The sequence below is a fragment of the Penicillium canescens genome, assembly GCF_028828765.1.
Source record: "Penicillium canescens strain IBT 15451 chromosome Unknown utg000003l_segment0_segment0, whole genome shotgun sequence".
Lineage (NCBI taxonomy): Eukaryota > Fungi > Ascomycota > Eurotiomycetes > Eurotiales > Aspergillaceae > Penicillium > Penicillium canescens.
The window spans coordinates 5,246,492-5,273,699 of record NW_026703965.1 but is presented as its reverse complement, the minus strand read 5'-3'; the positions used below and the strand labels follow the sequence as shown (position 1 = coordinate 5,273,699).

Genomic DNA, 27,208 nt, shown 5'->3' with positions numbered 1-27,208 from the left:
TAACATTATAACATAATGATTGTCTCAATGTCTCTGGAAACTAATTTTCTACTGCTTAATTTAGCATTGAGCAATACGACGTTGCTTGGATACTTTAGAACCAAGTCTGCATTCTCGACACGTTTCCTTGCGAGATGGATCCAATCCAGCGCCAGCCCTCTCAGGATCTGTGGCTTGACGGAACGCCCGATTTGGCCACCTTGCAAAAAACACCTCGTCCTTCTGCGCCGTCTTCTACGCCCCAGCCCGATCCAGCGATAACCCCTTCTACTCTGGCTCTGCCTCCTCCACCGCTGCAGAAAGATCAAATCGAAGTTCGGGCAATTCAGCCAGTCTTTCGAGACCCTTGGCAGACGTATGAGGCGATCGTGGTGATTTTCCAAGGACAGTCTGTCTTTCTGGCCCGACGCAGGGAAAGCAAAGCAACACTTGTCAATATTCATCTTTTGAAGCAATCCTCATCCGTCAAGCCATTGCTGGAAACAATCAGCCAGATATCTCACCCCAGCTTTCTAGGCCTGGTAGCGTGCTATTGTTGGAAGGAGCAGGTATTTCTGGTCCGGGAGCCAGTGGAGCTCTCGGTGAGTCACATCCTCGCATCAAGGTGCACTATCACGGAGGGGGAGATTACTGCAATTGTTCGGCCGGTACGTACTACTCTCAAGGGTCGACACGAAAAACCAAACGATGCTCATGCCCGATAGGTCCTCGAAGGAATTCAATATCTGCGCGGCCAGGGGAGAGCACTTGCCGCCTTGAGTGCTGACACTTTGTTACTCACGGAGTTCGGTGGTGTCAGGATCGGTGAGTGGATATCTGAGCATAACTGGCGGGATCACGTGAGCATGAGATGCTGACAATTGGCCATGTGGCAGCGGGAGTGGAACAAAGTTGCCAGATCGATGCAGCCGAGATGGACGCAGCCACAATGAAGCTGTTTGCTTTGGCGGAGGTGGTGGAGAGACTGATCATGAAGAATCCTTCGCAATACCCATGGAGTACCGAAGTAAAGAGTCTGCCTGACGAGTTGAAGAGATGCAATTCACCGGAGACGCTACTACGCGTAAGCCTTGACCGCCAAGCCCTTCGAGTCACCTGCTGACCAATCAGAGCAAACCGTTCGAGCAATCGGGGGATGAGGGCGAATTGAAGATGCTGGTGAACGCGGCCAATAAGACTGCTTATCATAATCTAGAATCGTTCAAGCGCATATGAACGTCGTGATGCGTTGTTGTGGAGGACATCAGTTCCTGTTGTCAGCTGGCTGGCGATACAATACAATCGGGAATGTTCGTTCTGCGGCAGATGGTGCATAAATTGGGGGCAATTTGCAGCTCCATCTGAGGAGATCGCTCGCGGTGTCTTCCTTGGTACAGCCAAACATCATCCATGTTTCACTGACTAGCAAAGTACTCACTACGATTACTGTTACCGCTGGATATCACCATATACTTCTGGTCCCTCTTAACCTGAATAGATTTGTCACTACCACTGCCTTCGCCCTGCTCTATAGAGACCAGATCCATTGGAAACTTGATCTTTATGATTTAGATTCTACGGTCTTTGTGCATTTAAAGAACGGTCCAGATTTGGTCCAGCTAGACTAAAGAACAGCCCCAAATATGATGATGTAGGTACCAGCGATGACATTACAGACCCTAGCATGAGTTTTGAATGATCTATCGACCCATAGCTGACCGATCTGGTTTTATGTCAAGACAGTCCTAAATGGCGAGTAAAGCAGCTTACTGATTTGTCCGATCCGGGCATGGCACATTGATCCTGACTAGCAGCCTCCAGATAAGGTTCTTTCAGTGCACATTTAGATGGCGATCAAACGCACTGGTTCCGTATCATGGTCTTCATCTACAGGAATATCGAAATATACCTGGTCGCGTTTCATCACTTGAGTCCAACTGGAGGTGTGGTCTGTCACGTGTGTGATCTAGCCATGTTAGGTTGGGCGCAGTGTCTAGTAGCAATTGCTTCGAGCTTTGAGCACTGTTACACGATCAAACCCTTGGCTGATAGGGCTAGGCTGGTGGTAGTGCTGTAGTACCTATATGGAAGCATAAGTTGTGTTCCGCGTACAAGTGCGGTTGGCATAACAGATGCAACAAATTCTTAAAAGGTGACCTCGGATATATATAATGCATAGTATGATTTGAAGTTTCAACCACGAACCTAGTGAACATGGCAGTCCACGGCCTAGGCAAGCCCTTCGCGCTCGCTACCTCCTGCCTATGTGTCATAAATCCAACATCCGCATTTTCACACGTAAAAACGCGTCGTTTGCCTGGCGATAACCGCGTTGCGCAAAGTGATATTTCCCAAAACGGGGGTTCAACTCCGGACCCACTCAACAGCACCCATTGGCCGGAGCGCTCGTAAGTTAACACGAAACACGCGACCACATTGTCAGTCAAGCTACCTCGTCGCGTAGCGGAGCCTGCGATATTCGTAGCGCCATGCTGTCTGTGCTATCACCAGATTCACCTTGTCTGCATCCATGCAAATTTGTCCTGCTCCGCTCCTGGGCTTGATGATCCTGTAAAACCTGCATAGCTTCGGTGATCCCATTTGTGACACGGACCAACTCGTCTTCTAGGTGGGTTGCTCGAGATGAGCTACTATCCAACTCGTCCTGAAGCCGACGAATTTTCGCGTGTAATGTGCGATTCTCGTCGAGGGACTCCTGGAGATGGATGCTGGTGTGGCCAAGCTCGTTCTTCATTCGATGATTGGCGCATTCCAACTCGCGGATCTTTGCCGTAAAAGAGCCGCTTTCCTCCTCGTCAGTACGGGCTGGCCCAGACTATATCCAAATTTAGTATTGCATTGGCCAACTGTAGGGCTCGCAAGGCTCACGTCTTCTCTTGGCAGATGGTCTCGTTCTAACTGGGCAACCTGCAGCGTCTGCGGAGTAACTGCCTCAAGCGACCGGCCTAGTTCTTCGCAAATGGACCTGTACAGGCCGACACTTCCACCGCCCAAGTTCGACTGCAACAGGCTCTTCTTGGATTCCGTCACCGACCAAGCGTATCCATCCCCAGCCGATGGCTGTAGCCGGACTTGGCTGGGAGCGACGACAAGGCCAAGTCGGTCATCTGACGCGAGTTAGTTTCGCTCATCAGGCGGAGAGAAGACCATAACATACTAATATGGGCTGCCAATGCTTCACGGCACTGTTGTCTGAAGAAGGCGCGCTTCTCATTGCTTGTGAGAACCATGATTGTATTTGATCCTTCAAACAAAGTTCAACCCCTTGATATATGTTCAGGCTAGGCGTTAGCGATCGTACGCCTCGATAACTTATCGGCTGAAGACGATCTGATTGTCGTTCAAGCATGAACACCCCGGTGGGGCCCACCGGTTACCGAAGACCACAGTTGACCGTTGGAAATTGTCAACCGGCTATGAAGTTTGGGCAGCGTTGATTCAACCACAACCACGACAATCGTAAGCAATATTCGGCAGATTTGTAACTATAATCTAGAGAATTAACTCTTTCGACCATGAGTCCCCTCATCCATTGCAATCCAGCCTCGCTCTCGGCTGATTTATCTACGTTCGCTTCTGCCGTTTGTTAGACCAGTCAGGCAGCCCTTCCATCCGAACCACGGGTAATGCGGCCGAAGGATTCGGGTTGTCCCCCGCGGGAAAGATTGGCCTGGGAGGAAGCCCGTAAATGGCTGGTCTTGTGTTCTCAGCGACCATAGGAAAGTAACGTGACGAACAATCCAAGTGAGTGAACTCCACCAATTTACTACCTTGGCCTATGAGCCGCTGAGCGCAGCCACATGGAGCATGTCCGCCTGGACAGATGACATAGGGAAAAAAAGAGAATAAGATGCTTGGAATGAGCTCACAGGATGGCTGACAACTTACCTCTGTTCACATGTAAAAGCCCTGAGCTCAAGTCTATGCACTTTTCCTTGTGAAGAACCACAAGGTATGTCTCTTGTTGGCCATAAATCCCAAATGATTCTGTCTCGCTGTTTTCCCAGCTAACCACCAACATCCCCGGTAGAGACTGCTTCAGAATGACTCTTTGTGGCATCAACCGAAGCGCGTGCTTGACATGCAGTACCCTTTGCATTTTGGGTAACATCATTTCGTGTACCGTTTGCATTTTGCTGCGGTAGAAGATAGGCGCGGTCGAGAAGACCGTCGCTGATAACATACTCAGGACATTCTCAATGATATGATCGCAAAAGACCACAGCGTCCTTTGCTGCCACTTCGCCGGAATCTGTGCACGAATATTGCCGGTGCAACCAGTCGTGGTGGATGTTCAATGTATCGCGTTTTGAATCGAAAAAGTAATCGACATCCACCATGTTGCTTTGTACAAGGCGTATCTTCATGTGCTCCGTCTGTTTGAACATACATGCGCGCACAGCTCTCAATATCGCCCCCGCGAACGTCGATTCTGGCGGGGCGCATAGCTCCGCCTCCCTGAACAGCTTGATCAGCTCTTCTTCCGCCGTTCTTATTGCTGAGCCTGGGCGCAGAAGATCCCAAAGCATTCCAGGGAGCATGGTTGGTTCCTTTTTCAGGATTTTGGAGATCATGGTAATACCCTGTACAATGTCATTTCACCGCAAGTCTGACTCTAGCAATCTTTACCACCAACCTTAACGTGGCATTTCTCGCCGTAGTAGAACTTCTTGTTATTGGCTTCACTCAGCAGATGCTGCCATATAAGTTTCCTCGTGGACTCTTCCAGCAGCTGGTCGGCCGACTCAACATCGGCCGCTTGAGGGAAGTTTCGGAGGAGATTGATATAGATCGGGAGCATGGCCGTCTGGTGCTTTTGAATGGCAGTCTCCCATATGCGCCGCACTATGTCAGCTTCTTCACATTTGTCAAGCAGACTCTGTCTATCCCGACTGAACTGCCCTTTTGCGAAATTGTATCCCAACTTGAACGTCCTGGAAGCAGACACGGAAAGAAGCATTCCCTTGAGATAGACCTTGCCCTGGAATCTTGGGTCCAGAATAAGGTCTCCGTGTTCGGTTTCGATAATGTGCGAGGGATAAGAGAGACCGCGGATGTCCATCGTTGTTTCCATCCATTTCATCAAAACGTCAAGTGGAACTGGCTGTGCATTTTTGTCGCGCATTGTGCCGATTTCAATGGTGACGTCCCTGTCAATGCGAGAACGCAACCGAGCCATATCGTCAGTCGCGTCTGTCTGGGAGCCGGCATCAGCTTTCTTCGACGGACATATCACGCAACAAAAGCGTGATCCGGATTGACCCTGCAAAGAAAATCTCCAGTGGCAGTTGCTTGCAGCAATCTTCACCTTGTAACCGTTTCGGGTCATCACCAAGGCTGCCAGCTTGAGTCCTTCCCCATGACATCCTGCAAGGTTAGTTTTGCCTTGTTTGGACGTGTGCCCAAGCTGCAAACTCTCTGGCTGAATTTGAGCACAAGGGTTCGCCAAGGTGACGCGACCTGCTTTCTTATCATATTTGATATATCCCAAGGCCCGACGACGCTGATGTGGTTCCTTAGGGTCTGGTACGATGATCGACACGCAGCCACTTTTATCTTCGTAGTACGGCTGGAAATTGAGGCGGTTTAGTTCGAAATGTTCCAAGATGGCGTCCTTCCTATCTCACGTTAGCGTGGTCGGGAACAGCCTGGTTCACTTACCAGTTCTGATACAGCTCCCGAAATGCAGCAGCAGGATCCCAGTTTTGCACATAACTCGGAGAGATAGTGAGTGTGACACTCATCTGACGCTCCCAATTCCGAGCATCCTTGTATGTTTCGATTGACTGCAATTCGCGTTCGAGTTGCTCGTTCGCCTGTTTCTCCACCTCGCCTGGCAAATAGTCTTCGCTCTCGCAAGCAGAATCACTTGGAGGTAGGTCCATCAGAGCAGAGTATGTAGAGGAGTCGGATCGGTTTAGGACGCACCCTGCATATCCGAATTACTGGGAATTGGCTGGTGCTTTTATAGATGGGTAGTCAGTCAATGATGGTCACGTGTTCTAGCCCAGATACGTGAGGCCCAGTGGCCCTCCAGCGTCTGATGGTTTGCACCCAATGAACACTTACCCCTCAATTTAAACGCGACTTATCAACCGTTCAAGTCCGATTTTCACCCGCCCTATACATGGACTACCCGTTTGCATGTCTCTCGGTCGTTGTGTCTTTGCACCGCCATGTTATATTTCCAATCATCAGATAATTGCGCCCGGTTTCAAAGTGACGCCCTTTATTGACTGTCACTTAGAGAGCGTAAGGGGAAGTAAAGCTAGCTCCCAAGATGCAATCTATCATCTGACCGTACGACACTGTGGGACGGTGAAGCGAAACTCGGAAGAGCGTACGATCAACTTTCTTACGCCGCCCAAGTATGGCCGTGCCGCCAACTACAATCTTCATCCTCCTACGAGCTGTAAAGTGAGGTATGACAGATTAGGGACATGCGTTGAACGTGCCAAGGAATACTTTATGGGAACGTAAGGTCATGGCGACGATAAATAGCATCGGGACCCCCAGTCGAACCATCATCTCTCGCATTGTCCGAAATAATGCCTGCCATCTCTCGGCAGCCAACGCGCCGCGCGGTGGACGAACTCGACGCCATGCCCTTACTTGGTCGCCGCCCTAACACGCGACCGTCGCTGAAACCTAAGGGTGTCAACAGCCCGGCTAAATCAACCTTGCAGCGAGACCAGCCGACGCTTCGACTGCGGCTTCAGCAGAGATGCTTGAAACCAGAGACGTGGTGGACGTCACTTACCGCGTTTGGTGCACATGGTGATATTTCTGGGCACGTGCTGGAACACGAGAAAGCCATTGCCGTGGAGGAAACCCGACAGGAATGGATGCAACGTCTGCGGCCCATGCCGCACCGGCAGAACCCACCAGCAAAGAAAGGGACAGAACGCAGAAGGAGCTAGCGTTGTTCTTGTTCTATCCTATAGTATCTGGTGGACGAACAATGCCCTCAAAGGCCGAGCTTCAACCAATAAAAAATACTTTTGGCTTATGGTACTGCAGTGACACAGTGGCAGTACAGACTGAATTCAGAGAGTTGTATAGCATTTCGGGTTGATGCCACTTAAAAGATATAGCCAATGATTACGCACTGGACACTTAGTTCCACAAATATGTATTCCCCGTCATGTACACATGTACACGCCCTCGAATCAGTTTCCCCGCTTGATCTCTTTGATGCTTCGGTTCATCCTGTAGGGTCAGTCATCAAATGAACTATCGAAATGTGTCTACGTATTTAAACTTGAAGCAGCTGCGCTACATCGCCTCCACCGCAGACCAGTATACCTGGAGTGTTCTCTTCAATTGGTGCTTTTACATAGCTATCCCTCTATACCACCTGAGTGAGCTACACCATTCTCAATAGATCTTTTAAGGCCACTTATGGAAGGAATTTGGCTCACCAGAGAACTACGGTAGGATTTGATTGATAGAAAATAGACGAAGATACACTAGCTTCGCATAGCCTTCCGAGAACATCTCTCCTATTTAATCAGAGTGACAATATAAAAGAATAAAAGTTTTATCCCAGGTCAGTAGGAGCAACTGATATCGGAACTTGTGCTAAGAAACATCGTGCTCCCACCATTGGAAGGACACAAATTAGTAACCGTCTTTCAGGATTGGCTTGACGGGTGGACACCCCGGTGTTTCAATAGTGAACTGCCATGTCTTTCCCTGATACCTAGAGGACGGGAGGTTCAACACGCAAATGGGTGTAAGAGCACCTCGCCGGGAGATTGATCCTCCCACCCCAACAACGTTTGGACTTGCTAGCGTGCAAATATTTCCACTCGAGTAAAAGCAGAAGTTCGATCGAAGGGGATTCTGTTCAAACAATTTTCGGGTGGTTTTGCCCTTCAACTCCATTATCTCCGCTCCGAAGACTATGTCTTTGATATTGAGTTTGATTTTAGGAACCGTGATCTTCTTGTTAGCTGTATTATACCAGCTGAGCTTTGGCAAAATCACTTCGTGATTCTTTTCGTCATAGCGATGATCTGTTCGTAGACTTCGACGCAAGGACGCAACGCCGGCATAGAAGGTCTCACCAGACCAGTCGTTCGCCCGCAGCACTATGTAGAGCGGTTTCCCTCCTTTCTTTGCCTGGCACAAATTTGTAACAGTTCGGAGGTTAGCCCCAATGAGTACAGGATCGGAACCGCAGCTAAGAGCCATTTCAACCCAGGCTTCATCTTTGAATATCGTCCTCCAGAGGCGATGGGATTCATCTTCGTCAATGAAAGATAATGCATTTGCCTCTTTCTTTGCTTGGCAAGGGTCCAAAGACCGGATAATGCGGTTGAGGATTTTCCATGGAAGGTTTGGCATCGTGGTTGCGACGACACCCGTATAAACGTACAGATTAGGCTTTGTTGCGTGAACTCTTTTGGCCTGGGGGGTTTTCACTCTTATAAGTGGATGGCCGTGCGTTTCTGGGGGAGCTGCTCATTCATGAGTTTTGGACTCTACCCTCTTTGTGTTGCTTTCGTTGATTCGATTTTCAGAGTGGTAAGGGAGAAATGCTTTAGGATAATCTTTTATTCTGCCACGTGTGGTCACATTCTACGCATGGACCGTTGAACGGCAGACCGTAATGTTCATTGTACTATATGGCGGCATATTCAGATGAAATAACACTGCAGCCCTCATTTTGATGCGGCTTGCTCAATAATCCCTCCCCACTAAAGCCTTGGCGGTGGGACCAGAAAAAAGTAGCTTTAGGGACGGAATATGGATTGAACGGTGAAACCCGGTTGAAGTCAAAGTAGCTGAGGGACTACGTTCATGTCCCACCATTTACAGCAGAGTGAGCAAAGTCATAGTATAAAGGGACGCTGGCTCTATGACAGAGAACCACTATCAGCCATGGAGAATCCTAGCAAAACACCAGAAATGACGGATACACAAGGAGAGGTACCGCTATACACACAGTCGACTTCGATTGAGGAGCCCCCGCTCCTCGGTATTGCAACCGCGCTGCCGGTAAGAATAAGATATGAACAGACAGGACCACGCTGACCAGACAGACCCAAACCCGCGACATAGAGAAGCAGACTTTGGCTGTAGAGCCCTTCCGACCCATACTCGAGGTCTTGAAGCAAATTGAAGGAGAAGATACCGAGCTTGCATTTCGGGCAGCACGTCTGGTGGGGTGCATTCGGTGTTTGTGGGAGTCTTGCGTTTCCAAACATACAGATATCCAGCAGCTCGAAGAGGAAAACGAAAAGCTGCGGTCCGGGAATATTCAGCTATGCAACGAGGGAAACCACTTGAAGCGCAGCCAAGATGAGCAAGTAGCTCGCTTGCACGCTATAGATGATGCGTTGGATGAAGTACGGGGAAGGCTCATCGGTGTGCTCAAAGTTTGGAATGAACGGTCTGTCGGCGACTTGGCCATTTTGCCGGAAGATGGGTTTCCTCAATGTTAGTGATTGAAGTTGAACAGGTCAAAGTTGTTTCGAAGCTTTGAACTGCCGCAATGCTTCAAGCAAGTGTACGACGATAGCAAGGTTTTGCTAGCCCGCCAATAGATCCCTTGATTCTGTGTTCCTAAATGTCGTTGTCTACCACAGTTGTTGAACAAGTTGATCTCTCACCGACTGCACTTCCAGCGCTCCGGACAGCGTAATTTGACAAGATCATCCAGGTGGTCATGATGAATAATTGCAGCTGCGAAAGTCAGCAAAGTCGGGAGTTTCCTCGTGCGCGGCCAAATTACCTGTAGAGATAGCAGCCAGCAGTGCAGGACAGCTCCGAAAAGGGCAATCATAAGAATCAAAGCTGCCAATCCGACTGTGAAAACCAAAGCACAACGTAGTTGTAAGCGAGTCCGGGAATGGACCGTTGTATACCCATGCAGCCACCATAAGAGAGAAGCCAAGCTCAGATAATCCACAAAGTGAAGAAAGAGTACGGCATCTCGCAGTGGGGAGAAAACATAAACACCAGCTAGTGTGGCTGTAGTCTTGATCAAACACGAGAAAATGCAAAACAGTGGAAAACAGATCATCAATGAGGATGGTGTGGTGATGAGGCTTCGTAGCAGGATGCTCATTCGGAGGGACTGATGCTTGGTGGTCAACGTAAAAACCGAAAAATAGCCTTGTGGTACGTACCACCAGTAAGAAGGGAAATATGCTGGTTATACCGAGTATTACATCTCTTACGACCTCACTTTTTCCGGCCCAGCTCAGTCCTATATAAACTACCAGTAAAACATCGTTCGGTACTGACACTGCAAGGTCAAGGGCCAGATGTAAACGGTTATCCCGGACTGCTCGACGAGACAATTCGAAACGGACGAGGCTGGCAACTAGCAGCACGGTAGCTAGGGCTGTATGCACCGTAGGCGGAACCTGCATGACTGGCTGGCTTACTGGCAACGTTCAAGTATCAAGGGACTGAATTGAATTTATTCTCAGCATTACCTGCTACAGGGTTAGTTATGATATTATGCTAAAAGGCTCAGTAATCCTTTCCGATTTGTAACCATCGCTTGTAAGCCGATACCGCCGAGTCTCCTTCTGGGAGCCGAATGAATGGCCCTAGGAACGGAACGGTTGTTCCTAGGTGCCCAGAAACTCCTAGGAACACATGCTTGGACCCCGGGAACCAGCCTTCCATTCCCAGGTACCGAGCAGCTTCTAGAACCTCATAACTATAGACATCTATTGGCTAAAGATGAATTCAACAAGCTCAGGCCTCTAGGAGCGTCACTGGCTCTCCCAGGAGCGAACTATGGTACATGATTTTCTCATGTTCATTGGAATTTTGTAAAAGCTTTTATAAAGATGCCTCGTTCCCCGCGGTGTCAAGGAACAGACATAACTTCCCATACTCTTCAATCATTCCAATTAACTTATTATCACGATTACGTCTCGGTAAGATCTCCAAAATCGCTTAAGACAAGCGACGGCATGCTGATTTATTTTCAAAGCCCACAGCCTACTGCATTTGCATAATACACCACAATGTCTCAATGCCAAAAAGGAATCCCATTGTTCTTTCACCACGAAGGCTATTACGAAATAGCATGCACCATAATGGACCAGCTGACGGCTTCTGATGTTGGCGCCCTCTTGGCTTCACTTCGGATTACACCACCCCAGCATATAAAAGAAAGGTTCTTACAGCCACTACGAGACTTTGACCATACCATGCGACTGTTTGAGCCTTGGTTCCATGACAAATGTCAGATTCTGATCATCGGCCCGGACACCGTTCGATTGAGTGACCGAATCTTCAAGTCCGAGGATTACTACAAGGGGAAGCCCTCACATCAAACTCAGCTCGAGGTGTGCATTTTTGCGATCCCCGACAACTTTGAGAAAAGTGTCGAGGAGATCCGACGTCTCAGACACTGTTATCATGCCTTGTCATTATTCTCTAGGCGGGAGCGTATAGAAGCGCTGATTACCGGAGAAGAGCTTCTCGAAAATAATCTTATTAGACAGATCAAGAGCATAGAGCCCTCACCATGCAAGGTCTCTGGAGAGTACTTAGATGTCAAAGTTTTTGATCTTTTTGGCTCAAGCACACATCGGTATCTACAACCACATCTAATCGGCCTTGAATTTGCGGGAATGGAATTTGGCATCGAGTGGAACGTTAAGGATCCAATGTCGAAAGATGACTGTTGGAAGGCAAGACAGGGAATTCCTTACATTGAGGCTGCCAGCTCTCGCGATATCAAGGTCGCTGTGAAAGACCGTTCGCGCCGTCGAAAACCCCAAAGCCTGGTATTCCACTCCGAGTACCCGGATTGGGACCCGCAAACAACAGTTTCTATCCCTATCAGCTCGGTATGAACACTTGCGCCTCGTCCCAACAGATGTACTGGCAGTTGGTCAATTTGTGGTAATAAATGAGTACTGTAAATAGAACATGATCTTGTGTTGAAACAGCGCAAGTAAAATTACTTCCATGCTAAGCCGCCTGGTTTTTGGGCTTGATGACACAGACCCCGGGGCGTTAGACACAGAGCCAGAGACACAGTAGATTATAAGATGCGGTCTCAAGGCCTGCTAAGCTATCAGAATGCCAGCTAGCGTCCCATACGATTTCATGGCCGGCTTACCCACAGGCCTCCTACAGATAAATGCCTGATGCCTGGAAAGTATGTAGACACGTTGTTCAGACACTATTGGGTCCTCTGCTAGCCTGACGGAAGCTCCTGAATCCAATTACTGGGCCCTAGGAGCAAGTATCACGATCCCAGGAGCGAGAGTACCTTAGCATTCAAAGTAGGTGATGCCAAATCAAATGATACCGGATGTATTGTAGGACGTCAGCAAAGCTGTACCCTCGAAAAACAGTTAAATAGAGACCATGGCCGCAAAGACTTGAAAGTTTCAAACCTACCATTCAATTATCGGAAGTGATAAACCGTTTTGGCAACCAGAAAAGACCAAAATGCCTCCACAGGGAAGACCAGTGGCGCTTCAGAGCCCCTTTCAAATTTCGAACCATCATCGAGGTCAGTCGCCGGGGTCAAAGATAATGACAGCCCTAGCTAACGTCGGCTCAGGCAGACAACATCCAACTCAAAGAGTTGAGGGCATCATTATGAGCATACGTGCTGAAATGTCGAGAATGCAACATGGACACAAACAGGCAATTCTGATGCTGCGAAACCACGAGAACATGCTGCGGGCTCTCGCGAATGAAAAAGCCAGTTTGGAGGAGCAAAATCGGTCTTTGTTTGAACATATCAAGATACTTCAGCAAGAAAATTGCGTCCTAGAGTTGAAGAACAACCAACTGAAGTCTCAACTGGCAAAGATGAGGCAGCAGTACCCGGAGTCGCCCGATGAAGAGCAACCTCAGAGGCCTACCTAGATCACACTGTGAGGTATTCAGTATAACCAGCAATATCGTTACTCGCGAGAAAGAAAGAAGGATTATGATGCCATGACCGGTCACCAGATCAGATATCGGAGGAGACAATGCTCAATTTTGTATGTTGGACACAAATATCATTTTGCTGCGGGATTGCGTGGAAAACCAACCGTGTAATAGTTCGCTAGAGCCCGCCAGAATGTGCCGGAAGAAACCACAACCATCTTATTACCTACGACCACAAATCCAAAGACATTGCTAGAAAAACAATGGAAATAACACAACACTCAGGCGTCTCTATAAGAATAAGTGAACTTTCCCTAGGCCAACAGCCAAAATAATGGCCCCAATCCGGTCAAAGTGGTATCAATGGATTGCTGACACCTCTCTCCCTAACATGTACGCCATTTCAGTGGCCATAACTATAGCAATTTGCTTGATCTATTGGTTTACGCGAGATGCGTGGCGCTGGGGGTGGACAGGACGCCATGTGTTCTGCCGTCGCCGTTTCCGATCGAAACTACTAGTTCCTTGGAGACGGTTTGCCTTCGTCCACCTGCCAAGATACATGCATTGGCTGGACATCTCCAACTACCGGCAAGTGCTAATCCTGGCCGTCATGATAGCGGGGAACATTGTTGGCCTCCGGCTTCGAGCTCATTCTTGGGCGGAAGCACAGAAAAGGGCTGGCTCTATGGCGGTCATCAATATTGTGCCCCTGTGCACCGGTATCAGCTTTGGTTTCTCGGCAGATCTACTCCACGTGGACCGCCAAATGCTTGCATGGTTCCATCGCTGGGTAGGTCGCATTTGTGTGCTCCTCTCTGTGTTACACTGTTCGCTACTCGTTACTGTCACCAGAACGATGAACCTGGCAAACCCACGGCACATTGTTCCAATAGCCGTAAGTCAAAGATATCCCGTGGCTAAGTGTGCGTATTGTGCAGACTAACATCACATCCAATATAGGCCGGTTGTGCTCTCGTTCTCGTGATACCGGTAACTTGTGCGCCGGTCCAACGGCGACATCCGCAGTTTGCGATGAAATGTCACTACCTTCTTGCAGCAACGGCGATTGGCGCGCTGATATACCATCTCGTGGAGCAACAGACACTCTATCGGTGGTACCTGGTAGGCGCTATCTGCCTGTGGGTTTTCATTAGCGTTGTTGTCTGCATAATGGCCGCATGGGACCAGAAGCCCTGGAAATCTTCTCGAAATGAGGTAGTCATGAACTCTGTGAGCCATTTCCTTTGGCTTGACATAGAGCTACCCCTCAACCGAGCGATTCGCCCTGGCCAGTATGTGCAGCTTTGGATGCCACGAGCCGGCTTTCGCGCTTTCTTTCAACTTCCTCGGTTTTATATTGCATTCTGGGAAGATGGACCAACTCAAAGATTAGTCCGTATGGTAGCAGAGTCTCGACCCGGGCTTGCACGAAAGCTGTACCACGAAGCACTGAGATCCCCAGCCAAGCAGTCGGCTATCATACTCGGACCCTACGGACACCCTCTGGATTTCTATCGGTTCGGTACCATCCTCTTCGTGGTAGAGGACATCGGGTTTTTCCGAGCGCTTTCATACATCGAAATGTTAGTGGAGGCCAGCCGCAAGCGCGAAGTGATGGTGCGAAAACTAGAGGTTCTCTGGAAGCGACAAGTTGGCAAAGATGGCATGTTTTTATCCCCGACAAGTACTTTGAAGTCTGAAAGCCACCTTTGCTGACTGAAGTTCTGGCAGAAAATCCTCAATGGGTAAATAAATGGATGCAAGACCTTTTCAATCGCGACTGGAGATCGTTCAAGGTGAGCTTTTTGCTAGTGCAGCTCATCCTGGGCGCTGTGATCTGACCGTGCCTCAGATTTTGCGATTCAGCATCTACTGCCCGCGTACTCAGTCAAGCCCCCAGGAAAACCTTTCCTACGAGCATAACGCAATGCTTTGTTACTTTTTTGGCTCTATCAAGATCGAGGAAGAAGTTGCACGGCATCTCAATAACCGATGCGGAGCTATGGCTGTAGCGGGTGAGTGTCCCCAGTCCAACATCCTACCATCATCGCTCGTTGAAAAGGCGCAACATTGCGGCTACCATGCTAACAGCCCATACAGTATGTGCAGGTCCATCAATAAGTGGGGCTGTGACGAAAGCTGTACAGCCACACGCAGGGAGGAATCTCCAGCTGACCGTTCTCGACCCCGATATGAGCCCTGCACCGGATGGTGATGAAGATTTTTCTGGCAGCGTCAAGTCTGCAGTAGACTGCCAGGCTCCAGCACACCAAGCCTCAGGGGCAGGGGACGATAAGCTTATCCACCAAGTACGGCGATTTCCAACGGACAGCCGAAAGCTACAGTATCCATTGCCCAAAGAAAACGATACGCAAACTGGAAAAGTCGAAATGAGCAACCACTCGAAGTGGGTGGAAAATAGATTGGCACAGGGGCGCTGAAAGCCTACGATCACAGTCACCGAACTATGAACTTCTACCAGCGTCATTCTGCGCCCTAATAGCACAGGTCGGTTTCACCGCCTCAGTCGAATCCGCCGCGCGTCGAATCCGCTGTGCCTGCCTCTAGTGGAGGCCTCTTCGATTGACGCGGTCTCAGCACAATGGTTGAATTTTCAGCTCATTGGTAACTGTATCTTCCGCCGGCAGTTCATGTATCACAGGGAGGGCACCATGGAAAGCTTGGAGCCTGGCCTTGTTCGCCGCACAGCCGGTCCGCCTTCTCGAGCAGATCCCTTCTCGAGGGAACATTAATGGATCTCCTCGGTGCTTGACATGATAGAAAGACGATCGAGGGCCATGGCAAAGCTGGCAGCGAAGTGTGCCGATCTCGGGTAGGCTGGTGTGTGCATTTCGTCCTGTAGATTCAGCACACTCCACAGGAGGCACAGAGCTGCCTACTTTTCGGGAAGATTTTGAGGGATGAAAACATCTCTTGGATCTGTTTAATTGGCACATTATCATTATCTGAAACAAATAGATCATGAGCTCCTCATACCTTGCATCTATCCACAGTTTAGTGCCAATCAACCAATTCATATTCATGTGCGCCCAGAGATCGATTGAAGGCTTTCAGAAGTAAGTAAGCCCCAAATGGCACTGGTTATAAAGTATACGGGAGAATGTAGAGCGAGGTAGACATCATTGGCCCATGGAAGCATTTCCGCTTTACCTCAAGCGATATTATTGATCGCACGCGAATCATATTACATCCTTGGAACACAAAAATGCATGTATAGGTGGTTAAGCGTGAAGCTATATTTTGACCTGGAAGTGAACAATGTCTTTCCACAATATGCAAACGACACCGTTCAGCTCGGCTTTGCTTGTTATCGGCCGGTTGGAAACCCGGTTGGACCGCAACTTTTTGAGGCTCACTAAGTGCCAGAACACGTAGGATAACTGATTATAATCTTCCATCGGCCAACCGAAATTCTGTACTATCGGTCCTCGGCTTCTTTGCCTGCGGAAAGAAGTTGGTATTATTATTTGCTCAAAGTCCCTGTTCACCGATCGACCGACCGACCGGTCATTGCCCTCGTTGACGTCATTACCGCCCCGATAAAAAGCGGGCAGCCCCCTAACCTGGTCGTCCGCAGGTCCTCGTTTGCTAAGCATGCAAACCATGATACTAGCCGCAATGATCACTCTAGCTATAGCTACGGCTGTAGCGGCTGCGCCGAGACCTGGACTTGATGTTCAGCCTGCCATCAACGTAGTAAATAGAATATTCCTCCTCGCGGCTTCGCTGACGAGTTTTAGATGCTTTTTGCTCCATTTCAACTCATTGCCTGGACACAGCTTAACTGCACCGGAGATTTTGGTGCCACCTAATTCACCGACTCGGTTCTGGCACGAAATACCTCCAATGGCTACATTTCTCGCTGTTTTTAACTTAACCGCTCATTGACACAGCAGGAGCAGTTGGATATATCTGTCACGAGTAACTTCTGAATGGAACTACCGCATGTTATATCACGCCTCCGTTTACCTGTCACCGGTTGCGGAACAATCCAGGATTGCCTATGAAATAGATGAAAGAAGAGATAGGAAGGAATACAACACACCATCATTGCATTTCTTTAAGTTATTGCCTACCGATCTCCGTAGCCTCCTAATTTAAACGAAGTCACCAAATCATAGGAACATCGACAGCATAAATTTTCATTCCTGAATCAATCCAAACAGCGCCAAGAATGGCTTCCACCGTCGTTGCACGAGTGCCATTAGTGATCTCGCCCTTTTGTGCCGGTTGGCCGGTTATAAAGTCGTCCAGCTCAAATGCCTCACCTTTGCAGCTCAAATGTTTGTTACAAGCATTCTTTCGCAGTATGTGATCCCCATTTTCTGTGTCTGGTCAGTATTACAAATTAGCGATTTCACAGTTCAACGTGCCGATGGTATCTCCACTATCGTACCATTCGTCCAGAAGTGAAGTGGACAGAACGGAGTCTCCAACGAGCACCAGACGCTTGTTGCCTTGCAGCGGACGCGTGTCAGCTGGATGCAAAGCCTCTTCTAACAATGGAATGGATTTGAAGTGGTAGTCAAGTCGGTCTTTGAGCTCCTCCATTTTCGTTGGATCTGTTGTCAAATATTCATCCGAATGAATGGTTTGAAGTTTGACCCAGAAATCCCACAGACCATAGACCTTATGTATCTCAGTGTGGCAAAATCCATATTACGAGGTATCTAGTTGAGAGCTGGCATATGGGGCATGGAGTATTAATAAAAGGCATTTTCCGTTCACGGATGAATCGAACCTTGCTTAGGTTGGAGCAAAGATTAAGACCACCGAAAATACACGAGAGGCGAATACTGGAAACAGGAAGCCACTATATTGATTGGATCCGAATTGGCAAAGGCGAATGAACAGTTGCCACAGAAGCAAACACCCGGGGGAACAAAGGGCGAAACTAATTTCGATCCGCCCTTCACGGCGAGATAGAACACCAGCGGTGACGAAAGAGTTTCATTTAGAGACAAACGAAAAAGGCAAAAACCTGTTGGAAAGCCCTATAGCATCGCTGACAATCAAAGCTTGGGTCAAAGGCGAAGAATCCCGAGGCAAGCCTTCAGACACCATGCCTATAGTCACACTGAGAACTGGCGAGCTACGGAGTTAGAACGCTCAGAGTTCCCATTTCCCCAGTTTCCCACTATATTCTGCACAAAGACTTGTGGATCAAGAAATGGCATGGACAGACAAGGGTGAATGTGAGATAATGAAATCGAACTCCACATCGTAGAAGTGTCCGTGTCTTCTACCAGCGGACGTATAGCTAACTGAAACCGTGATTGTCCAGCGCTTGTTATATTTCCCACCGTAAGATGCTTCGAGAGGGTGTCACTTATTTGACAACGTATCCTTCGTAAGTTGCTTAGCATCGACTCAACCCGCGGAAGAAAGAACAGATACTCTTCGACGGCCTCTCCAGTTTCCACAGTGAGCTTACTGAGCCGGAGTTCTATCCAGTTCAACGGCCCGAAAAGGAAAAACGCCGACACATAAAGGAAGATGTCATCGGCGCAGGTGTCTTGGGATAACGGATCCGGCCCCGTCCAGCCAAAGGCGCAGACGCTTCCATAGCTGGGATAGAAGACATATTCGATGGCTAGAGTCCCATTAGACCCGTGCTGAGCATACTTTGACCATCTGCTGAGCGGTTGATTTGGACAGAGAGTGCCGCAATTTTCTGCGAGGCAAGGTGGCGGTGTGGGCATGTTGGAAAATTCTCTCCAAATCGACTCAAGATCTAGATCTAGATCATAGTCTAAGGGACGATAATATCAGTGCCAAGACGATATATTGAGGATAACGCAACTAACCGATCTGATCAAGTTGTTCCATTCTTTTCAGTGCAGCGAGTACCACGCTCGCGACGAAGGCGTTTTTCTGAAGAATGAGAAAACTAGGGATATAGACAGATTTATGGGTTTCATATCGTTTATGTAGAACTCAGAAAGACGAGCTGCTTACTGTAACTTAAAGAAAGCTCAACAAGAAAGAAAGGAAACCACCCCCACCCCGCGCCCACCCAACCAGAGGTCTGCCCAATAGCTAGTTACGTAGTGGCGGTTTGTCCTTATTTACGTAGGAGCAAACGGTAACGATTTGGTTAAACCGTTGAAAATGTATTGGTGGTGAGGCGTCGGGAATGCCCGCCCCACTCACCAGCGGTTGAACAATCCCTACTGGTCATTGCGTGCCAGCCCGTAAGACCGGTCAGACCATGTTCTTTGTCCTGGTCAGACGGAGTTGTCTCACTTCATTCCTGCACTAACTCACTGTAGCTCACTTATCTGACGCGAGTTTCTGTCGCTATTCTGCAATGTTCCCAGCACACCCTGGTGTACAGACCCAAAGGCCTGACGACGATCCCACAGCAGCAGTTCTTGGTGATTGCAGCATTGTTGAAGCTTTTCGTTTTCCTCCATCAGCCATTTTTGCGAGTTTTGCAGGTAGCGACGTTCATCTTCCAAGCGTATTTTGCCGGCTGACTTGATCGTGTAGCACTCCCAGAGACACAGATACAGGTCCAGGAGATCAACGGCAGAGGACGCCGAAGAATGACAATTTTGCAGGATCTGTGTCATATCGCTTGTCAGAGAACAGAATTCACCTGTCGGTACTGTCTATATCTTGGTTAATGCCGGCCATAGTGGGTCAAAGGAGAATCCAACCTTTGTCTCGTCCGGTGACGCCCGTTTTGAAGAATCTATTATCTGTTCGAAGCCCTCTAGCATACCGACTGAATTGTTAAACTGATCTGGACTTTCGCGCTTTCTTTTATGGGCTCTTCCTGACTGAGAGGGAGAAGCAAGAGGGTTCATTGAGTCGTGCGGATTCCAAAAGCTGATCGTTATTTAGACGCAGAGAATTGGCTGTAAGAGAGAGTAAGGCCTACTCGGGTAAACAGTATCTTTATATCAATAGTCAAGAAGATCACAATACGATAGACTAGCTTCTAGGGTGATTCCATGATGGTCACGGAAAGGGCACCACGTAGCTGACTATCACGATAAACACGCCCGCAATGAAATGCCCTCATTCACCACCAGACTCAATAAGACCATGTCTTGCAAGGGTGAATAGTCTTGTACTGTCGTTCGATTACGACCAGTCATGCCCATATAAATGGGGCCTGGCAAGAAACGGCGGGTGCGCGCAGAAACCGGTTAGCACTTCGCCGAACCCGCTCAATTCCACGGGAGAAAAAGAGCCACAAAAAGTGGTAAATCAAAATGGTGGGAGGAGTTTCGGTTTGCGGATGCTTTGGTGAATTACGAGTTCTGTATCTGAGGGACACGCTTGGATACCGCAAGAGAGGTCTTACGACTTCATACATATTTGCCTAAAGTGGACTATTGTGGACTAAGATAAAGAGAAGCAAAAGATATATTTTTTAAGTACTGTATCAGCACGAGTAAGGAAGATCATGACCATGCAACTGCTTCCTCTGCCCAAATTCATCATGGGACGCGTTGCTTCGCGTAGCAGTCCGCCGCGAACCATAAGAACTACAATGCAGGCCTACAATTCGTACGGTGACTCCATCAGCCCGCCTCCTGGGCATGCGGACAGAAAACGAGCCCCATCCACCATAGAACCATCCCAAATGGAAGAGTCACTCATATCTGCCGAATGGAAGGGCAGCCGAGTCGTATCGTCGCATGCAGGGCCGGCGAGCCCCTTTGCCACCCGATGAGGGATAGACACGACGCATTAGAAACTGCTGATTCCGGTATCGATCACCGTGGGAGAAGTCCCCAAACGCGAGGACCTGCAGAGCCGGCAGTCCGTCGGGGCCGAATGCCCATTCAGCAAACGACACGAGCTCCTCGGCCTCTGCAATGGCCGCAGAAGACGCAAGAACTGCCTGCTGCGGGTCCATATATTCGAATTGTGACCTGGCAAAATACTCATCGAAAATAGGACCGTAGCTGTGGGTATCATTGGAAGCATTCTGGTTCACGGAACCCCAGCACGAACGTGGATGCCGCGAATACCTTTTACGCGTCTCACGTAGAAAGGTGGTAATTTCTCGTGGGATGTCTCGATGGATTCGCTCGAGGCCGCTGAACCGTAGATGTAAAATCTGAAGCTTGGAATGCTTCGCCGTAGGTCGAAGGCACCGCCGCTGTTTCTATTAGTATGCACACGTCAACTGGACCGAGGAAAACTTACAGCCGCAGATGGACTAGCACACAGAGCTACGGCGGACACCTGGCCTAGGTCTACAATGGCAGACAAGTTTGTAATCCACGCCGGTGACACATCCCGGTCATCCTCAAATAAGCCATCAGCATCGATGGGAGCGAGTTGACGCTCATGGTAGACAAGGCTTTTCAACGTGGACTGGTGGTGTCCGATGGCGTCCTGGATGTGGGATTTTGATGCCGGGAAATTGGACAACCTCAGATGTAGATGCTGCAGCCCACGAAACGAACATAAGAACCGCACAACAGCAGAAAGGCTACGTCCTTCGCCTGGCTCGTGCAGCAGGTAATCGAAAGAAAATTCAAAATGCGTCAGTCGGAGCGGCTTTTGTGACCGAGACAGTAATTGCACGAGACGCAGCTGATTCGGGCAGTCGCGCAGCGTAAGCGCTTGCAGGGAACAGAATATCGCATGTTGCTCTGATAAGATATCTGGAGGCAGGGTCACCTTTGACAGTGACAGCGTGGATAGAGCGGGAGGAGCTGTCAGATCCCCGATCCCCGTATCCCCGTTCCTTGTGTCGCTGGTACCTATATTTCCGGCCTCGAGCTCCGATTGCTGAAGCCCAAGGCTCTCCCAGCACAGAGCACGGGCAAAAGCTGATGGAACGAAGCCGACGGATAGATGATCCAGGCGGCTCCAGTTCCGACGGATGCACTGTCGCAACAAATCAACCTCAGACGGATGCTGGAGTCCTTCCCACTCAAACACCGTCAGACAGGATAGTCTAGACACTCCGTCCAAGCGGTGCAATGTTTCTGGACAGGTGCCGTCAGTGACGAGCGAGAGACGAGCGAGGCGCTGTTGGTACCGAGTGAGATAGCCTTCCTGGTCGAGAACCCCTACTGGAATACAAGTCCCTAGACGCCATCTATTGCTAGTCAATCACAGGTCTAGATAGATAGATACCGGCCTATACGAACTCAAACGTGCTCAGTCTATTCGGCTTCAGGTGGGTGAATATCAGTTGCAATTGATCCTTCACGTCATCTAGGAATTGCCGGTGTGCCGCCGCCTCGTCCGAGGCTCCCAGGGTAGCCGGGGACTCCGGCAGCCCCGCCGCACGAAAGATGTTGTAGTATGCACATCGGTTAAACCGAACAAGGTGGAATGGAGCCTTGATCTGTAGGTGCCGCGCGTGTTGGAGATAGTCCGCGGCCCGTGAAGGACCGAAACGGAGAAAGAAGGGCTCGACATTCAACACATTCAGCGCCCATTCACTTGCTGCACAGAATGAAATGGTACGGTATATCCGAGGAACCAAAACTGCATACAACCTGGACGAGGCTCGGCTGAGAACGCGTAGAGTGGTAGCTGATAACTGGTAGGCGGTCAATACCTGGACCAAAGCAAACACACTGGAACTCACCCAATCTGCGATCAACATCAGAATCTCACACGGCAAGGTGTTCAGCATTGTAGTCTGTGCTCACTTCATCAAAATCGCTCTGGACAGCAAGAGGCTTATAAGCACGCATCTATCTGAGCACCCAGTCAAGTTGCCCAGACATTGCGCAGAGGACTTCAATATTCGCAGGCACGCATCATCGTGCTGGATGGTAAGCTCGTTCGACCAGCCCATGATAAACGGGCTCAGCGCCGTTTCTGTAACCGCTCTTCACCCGCAGGCCACCAAGTCTTGTGGAGCGCATTGCCAAGCTCAATGGTCGTCCAACATGAACGGCAAACAATCAACTGACCACAACGTGGTGTATCTTCACCGAAATTGGCAACCACAAGATAAAGTTCTGATAGACCGAGGAGGCTGTTCGGTACAAAATAATAAGAACGTTCAAAGGGCAGAACTGGTCGGATAAACATGTCGGCGCACGGTTCATGTGGGGCAACGGAACAGGTCGCGGTTGAGACGGTCAGTCGCGGTTGAACGGTTATCAATGTGGTTCAACTGTAAAACACGACCGATTGCACAAGTTTGCCCAAGGCCATTCCATTTCCTACGAAATAGGCGACAGTAGTACGGTCGAGCAGTTGACCGGGTCCTGACATCCATCTTTATACCTCAGTGTCATTAGAACGTTGCTTAGGCAGAAAATGGAAACAGAATTTGGCCTCTTACCTTGGTACAATTTTAGTATCGAGCGTCCAACAACAACTGCACAAGTTTTGTCACAAGACTAAGGCACCTGGTAGTATGGTATATTGTCACGATTTGTACTGTATCCGGCCAATTGGAGATATCAATGACTCTGTATTGCATTACCCCTATTTCCTGCTTTTTGTAAGGCAATTTAAAATACATTTGCGGGTTCAGGGACTACTGTATTTCCGAAGCCTTCGAATCATCTATGGAACCGGTTTCATGCGGTATTCGTAAGCCCAATGCTTAATATTTGCGGCATCTACTTAGTTAGCTAACTTAACTAGTTAGCCATGTATGACTGACGTTTCAGGCATCCATACTGATACCTCGGGAATGAATCAGATCGACATTTAACTAATGAGATTAAGCATGAACAGAGCTTTCACTCCTTCAATAGTAGGATCCCAACATAATAGGCTACATTATGAGGGATCAGACCTAAACAACCTCTTTGAATCAATACAACACCTACTTCCAATATATCATACACCATCAATTTCACTTAGCTATCTATAAGGCGGTTGGTTGACCTGACAAAAGCCACTCACGTCTACTGTCGTGAAATAGGAAGATAATACCACCGAAGCGAGGGAGAAGAATATCATGCCAAAGCTATACAAGCAGTACCGAAAATTTCTAAAGCACTTCGTCTGTAAACTCTGCGGGTTAGAGACATATATACAGAATTTAGCCGATCCAAGGGGCACACGATCTCGGCCATCTCGGTACATTATGATCAATTAAAGAGGGTGGACACTGCCGGTTTCCAATATCGGAGATGTAACCTTTTCTATCAACAATGGACGGAATCCAAGGCAAGGAGCGATATGAGAGCTGATGATCAAATATTTTGCTCCTGCCAGTACTTCCTGGTCCCAGTATTTGAGCGATCACCCCACTTTGTAGTCTGTCACATCGTCTCTGGAATCGATGAAGCTCATGCTGCATTTTGAAGTACTGCCGGCAAGACAATTCTCGAATAGGTGACGGCGCTGTAGACAAGGACTAAATGCATCACATAGAGACTGGGCCGCCAGCCATTCACCACCCCAATCCTCTCTAACGGACGAAGCAGATAGAACGCAGCGCCAAGAGGAATGCCAATGGCGACTCGACTGAAGTGGGCCGCCACTGCGGGTGGGCTTTGGAACGTCCCGGTCAGAGCATAAATGGTTGGTATGAGTGAAAGTAAGCCCAGTGAAATGCAGCTGTACGGAAATCGGTACTGAACCGCACAAACAATGGGATCGGAGACCACAAAGTCCACCAGGATGCCGACAGCAACAACGGTAAAGGAAGCTAGGTATCCGAGCTGGAGGCAGGGTTCGGTGCGGAACAGCACAACCACCGAAGGAAGGGTGGCCGCCCAGATCAGGACTAAAGTGGCTCCAGACTCCAGCTTTTGCCACTCTTCCGCATCATTGCCCCCGAAAGCGTCTAGAAAGCGGTAGAAGAGGCTGGACAAGCACCAGAAGATGACACCTGCGCAAAAGGCTAGCACGGACAAGGAGTCTAGAATACCTCCGGGGGTGGAGGGGAAATGGAAGAGCAGAAATTGAATCACAAAAAGGTAAAAGTAAAACAATCCAAAGACATTAATTATGGTGAGGATTGCGAAATCGTGCAGGGACTGCGCTTTTGGGTCAGCCATTTAGGTCGTTGGTCGCGTGATTATTGGAGCGACGACTTGGGACAAGCTGGGCTTTTAAGCTGAGCAACAAGAGCGGGCAGCTGCTGAATCGGACGTCGCCTCGGTCCGTGTATATTGCCTGGGACCTAACCAACGCAACCTAGTAAGAGAACATCATCATGACAAGTTAGGCATTGTGTGCCGGTTAGCAAATGGCATTAACCAATGGGTTAAGAGAGGGTGGTTAAGAGAGGGTGGTTAAGAGAGGGTGGTTAAGAGAGGGTGGTGTTGGTTAATAAGCGGTGCTTAGGTGTTCATATTATTGAAGGGATTTGATTGTGTGTTGTTATGTTGTGTGTTAGATACAAAGAGGCCGGTAGCCTGGTAAATATGTATTGAAATGGGGATGGCTCGATGGCAGTATGATATAGCGGACGGGTCGATATCAATGGAGAGAAGACAACCAACCACTCCCATACCCACCGTAGGCGTAGAGAGTAGTCTCAGGAAGCGACTGAAGTACTGATCTTGATGCTATACCATGAATGAAGAATCTGGTGGAAAAACTGTTGTCATATTGATGATGGATGGATGTCCTTCCTAGGAGAAGACTGCATGCAAGCTTCCTAGGGCATTTGCGACACTTGGCCAATAATACGCTACAGTCATGGGTTCCACCACTACAGTATGTAGCACATGCTCCCAGCCCCCATGACTATCTCAGTGACCGGGATATTCAACAGAAACACTAGTACCCAATTCTGGGCGGGCATCATATATGTGGCGGTCGGCGATGGCTTTGCTTTTCTTGGTTTTACTGGCTTACCCTTGGTCTATCTCATGTCCATCAATTAAATGACACATAAAATTATGCCATCATAATTAAATTATCAGATACATCCTGATCTAAGAATTTTTCTTTTGATGGATGGATGGATGGTTTCACGAAGCTAGCCAACACCGCCGGTAATCGCCGCGCCTAATACTAAAGTTAAGTAGCCCACCGCTTTCACTGCAGCTACTTTTTCGGGTTAATGCTGCGGACCTCAAATTTGCGATTGCAAGACCCGGAGCATCCACTCAAGTCAGTTCAATCGGCTTTATGACCGCTCAACGGAAGTGTCATCCAGAGGCACATACGATCTTTGAGGTTTGTGATTCTTTTTGGTGACGTCGCTTTCTTCTAATTGGGAGCAGTCAATCAGCTGAGGGCGGCACCTCAAGGCCGAGAGCGGTTAAGGTTGAGAGCGGTCAAAGTTACAGTCTATATTATCATAATTTCAGCTACTAAAATAAGCTGGTAATTGAAAGAAATCACAGTTGCTGAATCTTGAATGTTCTTAGATCTAACAACGTTTCGAAGTGTGAAGTTCGAAGTGCGACCTGTCTATGTGAGACCTTAGACCAGGCGAGTGGGTCATACTCATTATTTGTGGCGATTATTTGTCTTCATCACTTTCCACAAATGGTCACGTCCTTGCGCTCTCGTTGGAATAATTCGGGAGAGACGACCTTAAAAAGCATTCAAAGTTTCACGGCATATGCGTTGCAAATTTATGACGCGATGGATCTCACCCTTAACTACCATGATGAGCGACACCAGAATGAACTTATGGCTTTTGCATTACCTCTAGTTAGCTATTTGTGTCCCTTTCTTTTATCAATCAGGTATCGAAATTCTCTTACTACCACCAAATTTCGGTCCTGAGACTAACTCCGCAGCTTTCTACTACTTCCATGGACACTACAATCCGACCAGCCGGGGTTTACTAGCCTTGGTCAGTTTACAGCTGCCATAATAGCAACAACGGTGTGCGTTGTATTTTCCTTCTCAATTAAGCTGTTTTTCAGCCCCTGGTGCCGAAACCACCACATCCGTGATTTCACCATGTTGTTGAAGTATGGTCCTACTCTTCGAAGCATATCATTAGACATGCGGCTGACCTACCATTTCGGTCTAGTGGGTGCTATGAAGCCAGTAAGATGGGCTTTTTGAACATGTCTATTTTCCTTCTTTTCGCACCCCAAGGTTCTTTGCGACTTGCTCTGACTGGTTGGACTTTGACTATTGCCGTCACAATATGCTACATTATCATGCTTTATCTTGCCGATGATGAATAGGACGATATATATAGATGAAATATGCAGGATGGATCGAAACCAGTTACATCACTATTCACCTTTAATTTAATCGACCGCATTTCCACTCCCACCTAAAAGCTGTACCTCTGTCTCATGGCCGCCTGCTGCGGCATATGATAACGGCGTTCGACCCTTAAACTCCGCATAGCCCACATCCACCTTTCCATTTTCAAGTAAAAGCTTCACTATCGTCTCATGGCCGCCTGCTGCGGCATATGAAACGGGAGTTAGATAATGACAGTCCTTCAT

The 27,208-nt window shown here is 48.7% G+C and overlaps 8 protein-coding genes across 8 annotated transcripts; 2 read left to right on the top strand and 6 right to left on the bottom strand.

Annotated features, from left to right (window-relative positions):
• Positions 1-134: 134 nt before the first annotated feature.
• N7446_005253 (uncharacterized protein) lies at positions 135-1,215 on the top strand (the record flags this gene model as incomplete). The annotated part of the gene is made up of 4 exons (XM_058514001.1): positions 135-647; positions 705-804; positions 876-1,063; positions 1,111-1,215. 4 exons carry the CDS (start codon positions 135-137, stop codon positions 1,213-1,215), a joined length of 906 nt encoding a protein of 301 aa, XP_058375330.1.
• A 1,207-nt stretch (positions 1,216-2,422) lies between these two features.
• N7446_005252 (uncharacterized protein) lies at positions 2,423-3,230 on the bottom strand (the record flags this gene model as incomplete). The annotated part of the gene is made up of 3 exons (XM_058514000.1): positions 2,423-2,815; positions 2,869-3,107; positions 3,158-3,230. The coding sequence occupies 3 exons, from the start codon at positions 3,228-3,230 to the stop codon at positions 2,423-2,425; spliced, it is 705 nt and encodes a 234-aa protein (XP_058375329.1).
• A 334-nt stretch (positions 3,231-3,564) lies between these two features.
• On the bottom strand, positions 3,565-4,573 carry N7446_005251 (uncharacterized protein; the record flags this gene model as incomplete). Its single annotated transcript, XM_058513999.1, has 2 exons — positions 3,565-3,815; positions 3,889-4,573. The coding sequence occupies 2 exons, from the start codon at positions 4,571-4,573 to the stop codon at positions 3,565-3,567; spliced, it is 936 nt and encodes a 311-aa protein (XP_058375328.1).
• Positions 4,574-4,614: 41 nt separating this feature from the next.
• Positions 4,615-5,884, bottom strand: N7446_005250 (uncharacterized protein; the record flags this gene model as incomplete). Its single annotated transcript, XM_058513998.1, has 2 exons — positions 4,615-5,617; positions 5,661-5,884. 2 exons carry the CDS (start codon positions 5,882-5,884, stop codon positions 4,615-4,617), a joined length of 1,227 nt encoding a protein of 408 aa, XP_058375327.1.
• A 663-nt stretch (positions 5,885-6,547) lies between these two features.
• On the top strand, positions 6,548-6,919 carry N7446_005249 (uncharacterized protein; the record flags this gene model as incomplete). The annotated part of the gene is made up of 1 exon (XM_058513997.1): positions 6,548-6,919. One exon carries the CDS (start codon positions 6,548-6,550, stop codon positions 6,917-6,919), a length of 372 nt encoding a protein of 123 aa, XP_058375326.1.
• Positions 6,920-16,994: 10,075 nt separating this feature from the next.
• N7446_005248 (uncharacterized protein) lies at positions 16,995-17,438 on the bottom strand (the record flags this gene model as incomplete). The annotated part of the gene is made up of 2 exons (XM_058513996.1): positions 16,995-17,218; positions 17,249-17,438. 2 exons carry the CDS (start codon positions 17,436-17,438, stop codon positions 16,995-16,997), a joined length of 414 nt encoding a protein of 137 aa, XP_058375325.1.
• A 6,686-nt stretch (positions 17,439-24,124) lies between these two features.
• Positions 24,125-24,838, bottom strand: N7446_005247 (uncharacterized protein; the record flags this gene model as incomplete). Its single annotated transcript, XM_058513995.1, has 1 exon — positions 24,125-24,838. The coding sequence occupies one exon, from the start codon at positions 24,836-24,838 to the stop codon at positions 24,125-24,127; it is 714 nt and encodes a 237-aa protein (XP_058375324.1).
• A 2,166-nt stretch (positions 24,839-27,004) lies between these two features.
• Positions 27,005-27,208, bottom strand: N7446_005246 (uncharacterized protein; the record flags this gene model as incomplete). Its single annotated transcript, XM_058513994.1, has 1 exon — positions 27,005-27,208. The coding sequence occupies one exon, from the start codon at positions 27,206-27,208 to the stop codon at positions 27,005-27,007; it is 204 nt and encodes a 67-aa protein (XP_058375323.1).